Source organism: Ambystoma mexicanum, chromosome 1p (genome assembly GCF_040938575.1).
Source record: "Ambystoma mexicanum isolate Mex_15411 chromosome 1p, UKY_AmexF1_1, whole genome shotgun sequence".
NCBI lineage: Eukaryota > Metazoa > Chordata > Amphibia > Caudata > Ambystomatidae > Ambystoma > Ambystoma mexicanum.
In genome coordinates, this window is record NC_090921.1 from 1092722943 (window position 1) to 1092737961 (window position 15019).

Genomic DNA, 15019 nt, shown 5'->3' on the forward strand with positions numbered 1-15019 from the left:
GAACCAACAAAAAAAAAAGAAAAAGCTACCCTTCACCATCAGATCCGATCCGCGTTAGATGGATGGATCTGACGCTACAGGGTACAGGCGAGGCGGCGGATGGAGAAAAGGTAAGCAGGGGGGTTTATGGGCATATTGGCGGTTTGGGGGGACACTGGTTTGGTTTTTGGTACCGAAGTAAAAACGTATTTGCAGCTAAAATGACTACGGTCAATTTCGCTGTGATTTTGTACCTCGGTCAAACAACCTAAATCCCTGAGGGATAACACTAGACTACTACATCACAAGAATCCAATGCTGACGCTCTGTTATAACTTTCATAAGACTGGTGGCCTATCTTTAAAATTCGATTGGGCCCCCACACATCTCCAGCCGGCCTGCCATGCACCCAGTGACACAACAAAACATTCACAAACGTAATCCCAATAGAACATACAAACAATGCATTATTTATCATTCATTCAGGCACAAAAGTCCATACACATATGCTTGCATACACTCTCACTCACACACAAATGCACCTAGCACAACCATTGACATACACTGTGTGCACACAACATTTATATGTACATATACAATAACACATGGAAACAGTGGCTCAACGTCCATTGAGCAGACCAGACTTTATCACCCCTTGATCCCTGAAATTTTGGGCTAAGTTGACTTGACCTAGTTGAACTATAAAGCAATGGCCGAAAGGAACAGATTCACTGGAATTTCAGCAATTCTCGATTTTTCCTTTCATTCAAAGGCAGAAGCCATCGGTTAATGCAGTGCAGTGGGTGACCAAGTATAAATACCATATATCTCCAAACTTGGGTTCTGCACGGCACCTTATATGTGTACGTGCAGACTGATTAAAATTAAGGTATGTTTTCCTTTGTTCAAATGGCTCCAAGCAGTGGAGTACCAAGCAGGAGAGGCAGGGGGGCAAGCTGTCCCCCGTGGCTCTTTTAAGAGCCAGACCGGGACATTTTTCATTGGGACAACTCTCCCATTCGGCACATCAAAGAGGGTGCTCAACGGCAAAGGTGTCCCGCTCAGCAATTCCTGCTCAGCACGCTCATTGTCCTGGCAGCAAGACACCTTACCCGTTACGAATGGTAGAGGTGTCCTGCTGCCAGGAAAATGTCCCAAGGAGCTCCGGGCAGCAGAGGGTCCTCACGTTGCTCTGTATCAGCAGAGCATTACAATGTGAGCGATTAGGCACTGATGGGAGGGAGGGGGGCACTATTAGAAGGGACTTTTGTCCCTTTAGAAATGTGAACGGGAGGGAGTGATCAGAAGTGAGAAGGGTGCATAATGTTGCATGCTTTATGAAATAATTACTATGGCTTTAAAACCCAAGGGGGATTTGTTAGGCTCACATTAATCTACATGATGCTATTGTGGCTTTGCATGCAGGATGGGGAGAATAAAACTACAGCCATATTCCCACTGCTCAACATATTTCTATGACACTGTATATAGTGTATGGTTAGTTTACTATGAAAGGCTAGTTTATTATGTAACATGGTTTGCTTCCAAGACTTTGCTATAAATAATTATTTAAGCACATGAAATGTAAAGCAAAACCTTAATAAATATCTATATCAACTAAACCTAGAAAGATGTGCGCGGTCGCTTAAATTGTCCACATCCCAGTTTCACCATTTAACAAGTGCGTGTTTTCCTGAGCAAATCATTTAATCACATGGTGCCTTATCTGCAGCTCTGCAAGTGACTCTGATTCACTTCAAAGCTTATGTTAATGTATCATGGTATTATAATGGAAAAGCCTAATGACTATAGAGTTGCTCCACATATAACAAAAGTGCAATGTAAGTATTTTGCACCACAAAGTTATTCGTCACTTGGCTTATTTATGGCAACTTATTCTAAAGTCACTTACATTGTGCCTCCCAGTATCAAGGACTGATGATGCGCCTTGCAATGTCCTTTTCTGTGAAGTAACTTCTGTTGGTGCAATCCATATAATAATTAGGAAGTTTGCATGTATTTTGCAGCAGAGGGCTTGTACACAGCTCTAACAGATGAGTTTCCTGCATCTGGAATGATCCTGCAGTTTTATTTTGGTTGTTGTGTTTTAAAATGCCATCTTCCACTAATGTTACCAAAAAAGTAGATTGGGGCAGTGGTGGGCTATTTGGGGGCGCCAATTAGATCATGTGGAATTACACAAAATGCATTTTGTTGCTCATCCCTTGCCCCCACTCTTACAATGGTGGACACTCCCCTGCTTAGTTTGGTAAGTGAAGCAGTTTTTGGTGGCCCGTAACCTGAACCATGACACCCATTTACTAATTTGCACCAAACCGTCCTGAAAAAGTGTCTGCAAAACATGAAATACTTTTTGCCAGTTTGGTGAAGATTATTTTTGGCGGCAGGGGGAAAGGTTACACAGGGCTCCTAAAAGTCTGCTTTTAACACAAAATCCCATACAGTTCCTTCTGGGCACCTAGAGCAAATTCTGCTTAACAAAGGTTCTGCATGTTTGGAAGGCTTATAGCACTCAAATTAATTTCACAGAATTTGCAGAGTACGACAGTTTGGGTCTCAGGTTTTCTTAGCGTGACTCTTTCCACTCTACTTGGGGAGGGCACACTTTCTGCCAAATTCATTTTGAAATTAGGATGGTGGTGCTTTAGTAGTACCTGAAAAGTTTCAAGACTAATTTTAGAGCCGTTGCAGAGCTCTGGCTTGCCACAGAGAATGCACCATTTGTTATTGTTAGTGTGTCTTCATACCTGGGGCCTTAATGTGTACTGTGAGCTCTGCTCACATTGTCCAAATGTGACATGCGCTCTCACTAGGGTCAGCCCGCAGCCCAGCCTCCCAACAAACATACACAAACACAATTAAAACATTTTTTTAAAAAAAGGTACCTCTGCTCTGCTTTCAAATGCTACACGGGCCACGTCTCATGTTACATCGACCTAACCTCTTCACACTCACGCACCTCCAGACAGAAACAAGCAAGTTGAATGAGCTTCTTAGTTCCTGTCTGTGTGTCGCACTAACACAAAGCCAGAAAGCGATTCTCTGCACCGCGGCCCCTGGAAGTGCTGCTGCTAGCGTGCCAGCACAGGTGCCAGACCCTGCAACACCCAGTTCAGCACCCTGGCTGTTGACTTTGAGTCAGGCCAGCCAGGGTGAGGGACTGAGCCATGAAGGGCATCCCAGCCCTGAATGTGTTGCTGCGCGGCTGCCAGGCATCTCAGCATTATGTAATGGGACAGCGCAAGTCTTGCTGGGCACCCCAGCCGGGCTCACGCTGTCCACTTACATAATTGATGATTGCGGCCCTCCTGCCCCCCCTCCAAAAGTTGAGGGGGACAAACAGGCATGCCACAGAAGTTGGGGGACAAAACCCCCTGTCCCCCTCCTATAATTACACCCATGCGCAGCGCATCTGTTGACCCTGATATTCGTGCCTGCTCCACGACTCTTGCCTTAGTGTTGCCCCTGCCTCTTGACGCCTGTGCAGACTGCCTTACTGGTCTTTGACACTGCCTCATCAACACCTGCTTTGGTGTGTCTACCGCTTTGACGCCTATGTGGACTGCCTTACTGGGTTTCATCCCGACTCTCTTTAATGCACCTGCTTCGGTGTGTCCTCTGCAAAAAGGGCTGTGCGGAATGCCTTATTGGTTTTGGCCCCTGCATGCGCTCATAGACACCTGTTTGGTGTTCCCTCTGCTTGTGAATTCCTGCCTTGTTTGCTTGAGAAGACCACCACTTGATTTCCTCCATTACATGCCAGTTCTGGTCCCAGGCTGCCCTGCTCCGCTCCAAGGAGATCTCTACTGTGACCCTCTTGTGTAGCTACGTCCTTGTACCACCCGGGAGGCCCCTGCATTGTGCCGCTCGGGGCCCTCTCTGGATCTGAAACGCCCTTCAGAGGTAATTCATCTACTCTAGAACGCTGTCCTGTACTTGTATCTGTGTGTACACTTACCTGCTGCTTGTTCTCAGCAGGGCCATGAACAAGGTCTACAGGGGTTGTGTGCATGGAGCGTAAAGGAGGTAAGGGATAGTTCTGCACTTCTAACACTGTTGCTGTGAAAGCGATGGCTTCTACTCCTGTGCTGGTTGTGGTGGGCTGGGTGGCAGATGCATAGTGCGGCAAGCTTGTGGGGTTGGTTATGCTGCAGGATATATGTAATGCACAGGTTTTACTCTGCTTCTATGGGAAAGGTGTACTCCTAATAAGGGAATGTATTTACTGAAACGGAAAACCAAACCAAAGCCTTTATTAAAATATGTGAGTCGGAAATAAAACAAGCAGAATATATGTTGTGGCTTTTACTGCTGCACGAATTAAACTGAAATGGTTTCAATGTTTTCTAGACACTAAATGAGACAGTATTGCAAAGCAGTCAGATCAAAACCTACCTCTCCATCGATCTCTGGGCGCAGCCCATTGCTGGCGCTGGTCAGGGCGGTGGAGTTGCATATCCACTCGGTGAGGTGGTTGGCTGCCCGAGCGGAGCGGGACGCCAAGCTCACCTTGGCAGGGGGGATCTTCAGCGGCATGTCCCAGGTTCCCATGTACTTCCCCCATGGACTTTTCTGAAAAAGAGGACGAGTATATTTGACAAGGTCTAGACATCCATTCAGATATTCTCAAATTCTCCGAAAGGACAATGTATGTCCATCTGCCATGGTACATAAGAAAAGGGTAACACAATTAAACAAGCATTGCAGGCAGGGAGTGAGTGAAAAACAGCTGGCAGATGTATCCTCATTGAAAGAAAAAAAAACAGTACTGCCAAAGGCAAATGGAAACTCACCTCACATTCATTCCTGATTGACAGAGTGCACATGATCATTTAAGCTCGACCTTTTCAATGCCATAAGGATTTACACAGTTCGGGACCTAATGTGTCATAACGTGTCACCTGGAAAAAAAAATCTATATACAATTTTTTGTTGCAGGTTTTCGAACAGGGAGGGTAGAGCATGCCCAACACATTGTTTAATGTGTCTTGTCAGTGGTTAAGTGGGCAAGCTCCTCTCAAATATCCTTCCATGAAATGGCCGGCCAAAATACTTTATGGTATTCATGTGTATGATTTGTGCAGGATACGTCTCATATTCCTAAAATATTCCAGGCTAGCAAGAGGTTGATCTGCCAACCACCTTAAATTCCCTGTGGTAGGGAGACTCAAAGAAAGACACCCTTGCTTAGAGTTCTGGGGTTGTATTCGAAAGCAAGGACATTGTATTACCTACGTAAGATCCCTGGACCCACCTATGCCCGATTATTTTCACCTTCATAAGACACTCAGCGGAATAATCATCGGATCACCCATTTTTCCGCATTGTCTCCTGACTGGCCAATTAGAAGCATTGACCCCACCTCCCATTGCCTGATTACTTAGGGTGTGCAGCATCTGAAACAAGCATTGGCAAAGCCAATATTTAGGCATTTACTGCAGTTCTTTGCATTTGAGAGTCCAAAGTTTCAAAGTAGGAGGCAATAAGGGGCGCGGGTGTTCAAGAGAATGAGAAAGAAGGAGAACACAGCAAGTGAGGAACCGATTGTGAAAGGGTGCCATTGATGAGGAAATAGGAGCGCAAAAGGTTGAGAGTGAGAGGGTAAGAAATAAAGTATGAGAGAAATAATGAGAGGGGGTAGAGGGTGGGGATAAGGTGGGTGGGTTGCAGAGAGAGCTGGGTGGTTGGGGATCGAGAGAGTGGTGAGGGTTGGATGGGGTATAATTATAATTGTTTTTTATAACGTGCATAATACTGAAGAGGTTTCTAAGCGTGGACCCTGGATTTGAAGCTGTGTTGCTCTGCGTCATCTTGCTTCCAAGACGAGCACGTGGCCACTGTGCTATACTACACATGCCAGAGTAGAGCGAGTGAGGGGGTATGGTGGGTGGGTTTTGGTATAGAGAGTGGGGGTAGGGTTGGTGGGTGTAGAGAGAGAGGGGTAGGGTGGGGGTAGAGAGAGTGGAGGTGGGGCGGGCGGGTGGGGGTAGAGAGAGTGGAGGTGGGGCGGGCGGGTGGGGGTAGAGAGAGTGGAGGTGGGGCGGGCGGGTGGGGGTAGAGAGAGTGGAGGTGGGGCGGGCGGGTGGGGGTAGAGAGAGTGGAGGTGGGGCGGGCGGGCGGGGGTAGAGAGAGTGGAGGTGGGGCGGGCGGGCGGGGGTAGAGAGAGTGGGGGTGGGGCGGGCGGGCGGGGGTAGAGAGAGTGGAGGTGGGGCGGGCGGGGGTAGAGAGAGTGGAGGTGGGGCGGGCGGGCGGGGGTAGAGAGAGTGGAGGTGGGGCGGGCGGGCGGGGGTAGAGAGAGTGGAGGTGGGGCGGGCGGGCGGGGGTAGAGAGAGTGGAGGTGGGGCGGGCGGGCGGGGGTAGAGAGAGTGGAGGTGGGGCGGGCGGGCGGGGGTAGAGAGAGTGGAGGTGGGGCGGGCGGGCGGGGGTAGAGAGAGTGGAGGTGGGGCGGGCGGGCGGGGGTAGAGAGAGTGGAGGTGGGGCGGGCGGGCGGGGGTAGAGAGAGTGGAGGTGGGGCGGGCGGGCGGGGGTAGAGAGAGTGGAGGTGGGGCGGGCGGGCGGGGGTAGAGAGAGTGGAGGTGGGGCGGGCGGGCGGGGGTAGAGAGAGTGGAGGTGGGGCGGGCGGGTGGGGGTAGAGAGAGTGGAGGTGGGGCGGGCGGGTGGGGGTAGAGAGAGTGGAGGTCGGGTGGGGGTAGAGAGAGTGGAGGTGGGGCGGGCGGGTGGGGGTAGAGAGAGTGGAGGTGGTTGGTAGAGAGAGTGGAGGTGGGGCGGGCGGGTGGGGGTAGAGAGAGTGGAGGTGGGGCGGGCGGGTGGGGGTAGAGAGAGTGGAGGTGGGGCGGGCGGGTGGGGGAAGAGAGAGTGGAGGTGGGGCGGGCGGGTGGGGGTAGAGAGAGTGGAGGTGGGGCGGGCGGGTGGGGGTAGAGAGAGTGGAGGTGGGGCGGGCGGGTGGAGGTGGGGCGGGCGGGTGGGGGTAGAGAGAGTGGAGGTGGGGCGGGCGGGTGGGGGTAGAGAGAGTGGAGGTGGGGCGGGCGGGTGGGGGTAGAGAGAGTGGAGGTGGGGCGGGCGGGTGGGGGTAGAGAGAGTGGAGGTGGGGCGGGCGGGTGGGGGTAGAGAGAGTGGAGGTGGGGCGGGCGGGTGGGGGTAGAGAGAGTGGAGGTGGGGCGGGCGGGTGGGGGTAGAGAGAGTGGAGGTGGGGCGGGCGGGTGGGGGTAGAGAGAGTGGAGGTGGGGCGGGCGGGTGGGGGTAGAGAGAGTGGAGGTGGGGCGGGCGGGTGGGGGTAGAGAGAGTGGAGGTGGGGCGGGCGGGTGGGGGTAGAGAGAGTGGAGGTGGGGCGGGCGGGTGGGGGTAGAGAGAGTGGAGGTGGGGCGGGCGGGTGGGGGTAGAGAGAGTGGAGGTGGGGCGGGCGGGTGGGGGTAGAGAGAGTGAGTTGAGTGTGGGTAGAAAGAGTGTGGGTTGGATGGATTGGGGTGGAGAGAGTGAGGTAAAGAGAGTGGAGGCAGGGTGGTTATAGAGTGATTGAGGGTGGGTGTGTGGTGGTAGAAAGAGTGGTGTAAGGGTCGGTGGGTGTAGAGAGAGTGAAGTAGAGTGGGTGGGGGTATAGAGAGTGGAGGTAGAATGTGTGGGTGGGGGTATAGAGAGTGGAGGTAGGGTGGGAGAGTGGAGGTATTGTATAGAGATTGGAAGTAGGGTGGGGGTAAAGAGAGAGCAGGTGTAGGGAGGATGCATGCGGAGTGTGGGGGTAGGGTGGGCGCGGTACAGAGATAATGGAGGTAGGGTGGGTGGGGTTAGAGAGAGTGGGGGTAGGGTGGGTGGGGTTAGGGAGAATGGTGGTAGGGTGGTTGGGGTAGAGAGAGTGGAGGTAGGGTGAGGGGATGGAGGTAGGGTGAGGGGGTGGGGGTAGAGAGTGGAGGTAGAGTAGGTGGGTGGGGTTAGAGAGAGTGATGTAAGGGTGGGTGGGGTAGAGAGAGTGGAGGCAGGGTCAGAGAGCGAAGGTAGGGTGAGAGGGTGGAGGTATAGAGATTGGCGGTAGGGTGGGGGTAGAGAGTGGGGATAAGGTGGGTGGGTTGCAGAGAGAGTTGGGTGGTTGGGGGTCAAGAGAGTGGGGCTGGATGGATGGGGTATAATTATAATTTTTTAAAAAATAATGTGCTCAATACTGACGAGGTTTCCAAGCGGGGACCCTGGATTCGAAGCTGTGTCACCCTGCGTCATCTTGCTTCCAAGACAAGCACGTTGCCACTGAGCTATACCAGTGCTAGAGTAGAGAGTGTGTGGGGTTAAGGTGGGTGGGTTTAGGTAGAGAGAGTGGGGGTAGGGTTGGTGGGTGTAGAGAGAGTGCCAGTAGGGTGGGGGGGCGGGTGGGGGTTGAAAGTGAGAGGGGGTAGGGTGGGGGGGCGGGTGGGGGTTGAAAGTGAGAGGGGGTAGGGTGGGGGGGTGGGTGGGGGTTGAGAGAGAGAGGATAGGGTGGGGGGGGGTGGGGGTTGAGAGAGAGAGGATAGGGTGGGGGGGTGGGTGGGGGTTGAGAGAGAGAGGATAGGGTGGGTGGGGGTTGAGAGAGAGAGGATAGGGTGGGTGGGGGTTGAGAGAGGGGGTAGGGTTGGTGGGTGGGGGTTGAGAGAGTGGGAGGTAGGGTGGGCGGGTGGGGGTTGAGAGAGTGGGAGGTAGGGTGGGCGGGTGGGGGTTGAGAGAGTGGGAGGTAGGGTGGGCGGGTGGGGGTTGAGAGAGTGGGAGGTAGGGTGGGCGGGTGGGGATTGAGAGAGTGGGAGGTAGGGTGGGCGGGTGGGGATTGAGAGAGTGGGAGGTAGGGTGGGCGGGTGGGGATTGAGAGAGTGGGAGGTAGGGTGGGCGGGTGGGGGTAGAGAGAGTGGGAGGGTGGGGTAGAGAGAGTGGGAGGTAGGGTGGGAGGGTGGGGGTAGAGAGAGTGGGAGGTGGGGTGGGAGGGTGGGGGTAGAGAGAGTGGGAGGTGGGGTGGGAGGGTGGGGGTAGAGAGAGTGGGAGGTGGGGTGGGAGGGTGGGGGTAGAGAGAGTGGGAGGTGGGGTGGGAGGGTGGGGGTAGAGAGAGTGGGAGGTGGGGTGGGAGGGTGGGGGTAGAGAGAGTGGGAGGTGGGGTGGGAGGGTGGGGGTAGAGAGAGTGGGAGGTGGGGTGGGAGGGTGGGGGTAGAGAGAGTGGGAGGTGGGGTGGGAGGGTGGGGGTAGAGAGAGTGGGAGGTGGGGTGGGAGGTGGGGTGGGAGGGTGGGGGTAGAGAGAGTGGGAGGTGGGGTGGGAGGGTGGGGGTAGAGAGAGTGGGAGGTGGGGTGGGAGGGTGGGGGTAGAGAGAGTGGGAGGTGGGGTGGGCGGGTGGGGGTAGAGAGAGTGGGAGGTGGGGTGGGCGGGTGGGGGTAGAGAGAGTGGGAGGTGGGGTGGGCGGGTGGGGGTAGAGAGAGTGGGAGGTGGGGTGGGCGGGTGGGGGTAGAGAGAGTGGGAGGTGGGGTGGGCGGGTGGGGGTAGAGAGAGTGGGAGGTGGGGTGGGCGGGTGGGGGTAGAGAGAGTGGGAGGTGGGGTGGGCGGGTGGGGGTAGAGAGAGTGGGAGGTGGGGTGGGCGGGTGGGGGTAGAGAGAGTGGGAGGTGGGGTGGGCGGGTGGGGGTAGAGAGAGTGGGAGGTGGGGTGGGCGGGTGGGGGTGGAGAGAGAGTGAAGGTGGGGTGGGCGGGTGGGGGTGGAGAGAGAGTGAAGGTGGGGTGGGCGGGTGGGGGTGGAGAGAGAGTGGAGGTGGGGTGGGCGGGTGGGGGTGGAGAGAGAGTGGAGGTGGGGTGGGCGGGTGGGGGTGGAGAGAGAGTGGAGGTGGGGTGGGCGGGTGGGGGTGGAGGGAGAGTGGAGGTGGGGTGGGCGGGTGGGGGTGGAGAGAGAGTGGAGGTGGGGTGGGCGGGTGGGGGTGGAGAGAGAGTGGAGGTGGGGTGGGCGGGTGGGGGTGGAGAGAGAGTGGAGGTGGGGTGGGCGGGTGGGGGTGGAGAGAGAGTGGAGGTGGGGTGGGCGGGTGGGGGTGGAGAGAGAGTGGAGGTGGGGTGGGCGGGTGGGGGTGGAGAGAGAGTGGAGGTGGGGTGGGCGGGTGGGGGTGGAGAGAGAGTGGAGGTGGGGTGGGCGGGTGGGGGTGGAGAGAGAGTGGAGGTGGGGTGGGCGGGTGGGGGTGGAGAGAGAGTGGAGGTGGGGTGGGCGGGTGGGGGTGGAGAGAGAGTGGAGGTGGGGTGGGCGGGTGGGGGTGGAGAGAGAGTGGAGGTGGGGTGGGCGGGTGGGGGTGGAGAGAGAGTGGAGGTGGGGTGGGCGGGTGGGGGTGGAGAGAGAGTGGAGGTGGGGTGGGCGGGTGGGGGTGGAGAGAGAGTGGAGGTGGGGTGGGCGGGTGGGGGTGGAGAGAGAGTGGAGGTGGGGTGGGCGGGTGGGGGTGGAGAGAGAGTGGAGGTGGGGTGGGCGGGTGGGGGTGGAGAGAGAGTGGAGGTGGGGTGGGCGGGTGGGGGTAGAGAGAGTGGAGGTGGGGTGGGCGGGTGGGGGTAGAGAGAGTGGAGGTGGGGTGGGCGGGTGGGGGTAGAGAGAGTGGAGGTGGGGTGGGCGGGTGGGGGTAGAGAGAGTGGAGGTGGGGTGGGCGGGTGGGGGTAGAGAGAGTGGAGGTGGGGTGGGCGGGTGGGGGTAGAGAGAGTGGAGGTGGGGTGGGCGGGTGGGGGTAGAGAGAGTGGAGGTGGGGTGGGCGGGTGGGGGTAGAGAGAGTGGAGGTGGGGTGGGCGGGTGGGGGTAGAGAGAGTGGAGGTGGGGTGGGCGGGTGGGGGTAGAGAGAGAGTGGAGGTGGGGTGGGCGGGTGGGGGTAGAGAGAGAGTGGAGGTGGGGTGGGCGGGTGGGGGTAGAGAGAGAGTGGAGGTGGGGTGGGCGGGTGGGGGTAGAGAGAGAGTGGAGGTGGGGTGGGCGGGTGGGGGTAGAGAGAGAGTGGAGGTGGGGTGGGCGGGTGGGGGTAGAGAGAGAGTGGAGGTGGGGTGGGCGGGTGGGGGTAGAGAGAGAGTGGAGGTGGGGTGGGCGGGTGGGGGTAGAGAGAGAGTGGAGGTGGGGTGGGCGGGTGGGGGTAGAGAGAGAGTGGAGGTGGGGTGGGCGGGTGGGGGTAGAGAGAGAGTGGAGGTGGGGTGGGCGGGTGGGGGTAGAGAGAGAGTGGAGGTGGGGTGGGCGGGTGGGGGTAGAGAGAGAGTGGAGGTGGGGTGGGCGGGTGGGGGTAGAGAGAGAGTGGAGGTGGGGTGGGCGGGTGGGGGTAGAGAGAGAGTGGAGGTGGGGTGGGCGGGTGGGGGTAGAGAGAGAGTGGAGGTGGGGTGGGCGGGTGGGGGTAGAGAGAGAGTGGAGGTGGGGTGGGCGGGTGGGGGTAGAGAGAGAGTGGAGGTGGGGTGGGCGGGTGGGGGTAGAGAGAGAGTGGAGGTGGGGTGGGCGGGTGGGGGTAGAGAGAGAGTGGAGGTGGGGTGGGCGGGTGGGGGTAGAGAGAGAGTGGAGGTGGGGTGGGCGGGTGGGGGTAGAGAGAGAGTGGAGGTGGGGTGGGCGGGTGGGGGTAGAGAGAGGGTGGAGGTGGGGTGGGCGGGTGGGGAGAGAGAGTGGAGGTGGGGTGGGCGGGTGGGGATAGAGAGAGAGTGGAGGTGGGGTGGGCGGGTGGGGATAGAGAGAGAGTGGAGGTGGGGTGGGCGGGTGGGGATAGAGAGAGAGTGGAGGTGGGGTGGGCGGGTGGGGATAGAGAGAGAGTGGAGGTGGGGGTAGAGAGAGAGTGGTTGGATAGGTGGGGGTGGAGAGAATGGTGGTAGAGTGGGTGGGGTAGAGCAAGTGAGGATAGGGTGGGTTCGGGTTAGAGAGAGTGGGAGTAGGGTGGCTGGGGTTAGAGCGAGTGAGGGTGGGTGTGTGGTGGTAGAAAGAGTGGGGTGGGGGTATAGAGAGTGGAGGTAGGGTGAGAGGGTGGAGGTAGGGTGAGAGGGGGAGGTAGGGTGGGTGGGTGTATAGAGATTGGAGGTAGGATGGAGGTGGAGGTAGGGAAGGTGGGTGGGGTAGAGAGACTGGGGGAAGTGTGGGTGGGGGTACAGAGATAGAAGGGGTAGGGTGGGTGCATGCATGCAGAGAGTGTGGGTTCAATACAGAGATACTGGGGGTGGAGTTAGAGAGAGTGCGGGTGGGTTTAGAGAGAGTGGGGATAGAGTGGGTGGGGGTATAGAGAGTAGAGGTAGGGTGAGAGGGTGGAGGTTGGGTGGGGGTAGAGAGTGGAGGTAGGGTAGGTGGGTGGGGTAGAGAGAGTGGAGGTAGAGTGGGTGGGTGGGGGTATAGAGAGTGGAGGTATGGTGAGAGAGTGGAGGTAGGGTGAGAGAGCGGAGTTAGGGTGGCTGGGTGGGGGTATAGAGATTGGAGGTAGGGTGGGGGTAGAGAGAGTGGAGTTAGAGAGAGTGGGGGAAGAGTGGGTGGGGGTACATAGAGTGATAAACACAAAGTTCGGAGCTTCTTCCAGTTCTTAGCTTCCTTTTCAGCTCCCCTTCCCCCAAGTTCAAGAAAGTTCCACAAAAGTCTCACGATTACCTCTTTCAAGTTCAAGGCAATATAGCTCAACACAATCCTCGGGGTTCCCTTCCCCAAGTTCCAAGCAACACTGTTCAAAAGAAAAGGGTATTGCGGCTCCGCCCGCAAGACAATATTTACAGTTCATCAAGTCTCAGGGTTCCCTTCCCCAAGACTTGAACGTAGCAACTCATATTGGTTTCAACCTTTAAAAGTTCAACATAAATCTAGGTCCAGTTGACCCTCCTTCTGGCTCGCCTCACCAGTACACTCACAGTGCTCCTTCTTGGGTTTATTACACAATGGGCCTCATTACGACCCTGGCGGTAATCGCCCGTCATTACCGCCATGGCGTAATGAGCGTTTACGCCGTGGGACGATGGCGTAAAGAGCGCCACATCACGACCCATCGCGCACGAGCATTACGCCATGGCGGTAATGCAATTAACGCCATGGCGGAAAAGGCCCCTACCGTCATCGCTAAGCGAGCAAGGTGCCCTTCCGCCAGCGTAAGTAGCGGCCACCGTAATTTACGGCCACCGTAATTTACGGCGGCCGTAAAAGGCCAAACCGGAAATAGCGTCATCGCGCCGGAACGGGAAGCAGCCCGTCGGCCATCTTTAAAAACACAATCCATCGCCATCCTACCAAACAACACCAGACCCAACCCTGACACCTGTCCCAACCAAACACCCACCCATCCAAGTACCCGAAAATGCCAAAATCTGTGAAAAAGGCATGTGACCGCCAGCGCCAGGAGCGATTCAGCCGGGAGGAACTCTGCATGCTAGCGGAGACCCTGCAGGACAACGCAGGTGTTGTATTCTCCCCTGAAATGACCAGGACAGCAATCGGGAAGAAGAAGGCCATCTGGGCCCTGGTGGCTGAGCGCGTCAGCGCGGTGGGGACCGTACCCCGCACCCCACAGCAGTGCCGGAAGCGCTGGGATGACCTGCGCATACGGGTCAGAGCCGTCATCTCGGCAAACCGCAACCTTGCCCAGGGAACCGGTGGAGGGTCGGAATCCCCCCTGAAACTCCAACCGTGGGAGGAGATCTGTGCTACCACCATCGGCATGGAATCCATCGAAGGCGTTGGAGGGATGGAAAGGGGAGCCCCGACATCAGGCGATGAAGGTAGGTGCCTCATACAAGACATGCCATAGTCACAGCAGTCCAATCATGTGTAGCACAAGGTTGCCCTAGAGTGTAAATGCAACACAAATCAATACTGCCCATAGCCACATGCGAGCACCACCCTGCATACACTGCTGGCACCCGCATACCTGCATCCACATACCACACCAAAAGGAGACAACCTGCATGGCACTGCCTGAAATCTGCCTCATCCACTGGCCAAAATAATGTCAAGCATTGTCATTCAGAAGTCCGTAGACCCATCAATAACGCCCTCCCACCTTTGCTCCACCACAGGCACAGAATCACACCCAGAGGACCAGGACACCCCTGCGCCGAAGAGAGCGAAGTCCAACGACAACCTCCCTGCACCCTCAACCTCAGCTGCAGTGAGGCAGACCCCACGACAAGCAGGTCCCACTGCAGGCATACCGGAGGTCCCACCGGCAAGCACCCCTGTTGGCAGCAGGCCAGCAGCAGCTGCTCCACCTCCACCGACATTGCCTGCCACAGAAGGCAGGGGGTCAGCGGCCAGCAGCAACATCGGGGAGACAGCTGCAACAGCTGCATGTTCTGACTCGGACATGGAGCAGGAGGTCAGAAGACCCACTGACCAACTACATTCCCCCTGTTTCTCAGACGCCAGCCCCCATGAGGGCGACACACAGGGGCACACTGAGGCAGAGGAGTGGCCTTCCACCCCATGCCCTGTCCACACTCCACAGGAGGGGACCAGCCCCTCCATCACTCCACCTGCACTGGCCATGGGCCAGCACGGCCAGCCGTCCCTCGAGGACATCACTCAGCGGCAGCATCAACTGTCCGCAATGCTGGATGAGCATGCCGCGGAATGTGTGGGGGCTAGGTTCAGCAATGAACAGGCCACGGAGACACTAAGGGCGGAAGTGGCGCAGAGCACTGCCACCCTGAGGGATGCCATGCAGGCCATGTCCAGGGACATCTGTGCCGAACTTGCGGGCTTGCGTCGTGCGGTCACTGACCTCACCCACACACGACAGGAGCTGCATGCACAAGGGCAGCCAGGGACATCCTCCACTGCCAGTTCTGCGCAGAGCAGCCCCGTGCGCCGTTCTGGACGCAACCTGCGCTCCACAGCCAGGGGTGCCCCGGGTGCCGGGAGAGGGGGCTTGTGACGGCCTGTGGACACGGCCACAGGCATCTGTTGACAGCTACATGGGGTGTGTTGGGGTGTGCAGGGGGGAGGTGGGAGGGGGTGTGTTGGGGTGTGCAGGGGGGAGGTGGGAGGTGGGAGGGGGTGTGTTGGGGTGTGCAGGGGGGAGGTGGGAGGAGGTGTGTTGGGGTGTGCAGGTGGGAGGTGGGAGGGGGTGTGTTGG

The 15019-nt window shown here is 57.3% G+C and overlaps 1 protein-coding gene across 2 annotated transcripts in view; it reads right to left on the bottom strand.

Annotated features, from left to right (window-relative positions):
• The window catches only part of CFAP126 (cilia and flagella associated protein 126), a 216713-nt gene that overhangs the window by 47824 nt on the left and 153870 nt on the right, over positions 1-15019 (bottom strand). For both annotated transcript variants that reach the window (XM_069604687.1, XM_069604688.1), the window contains one exon: positions 4396-4572. In XM_069604687.1, the coding sequence (XP_069460788.1) occupies positions 4396-4572 (177 nt within the window). The remainder of the gene's footprint in view (positions 1-4395; positions 4573-15019) is intronic.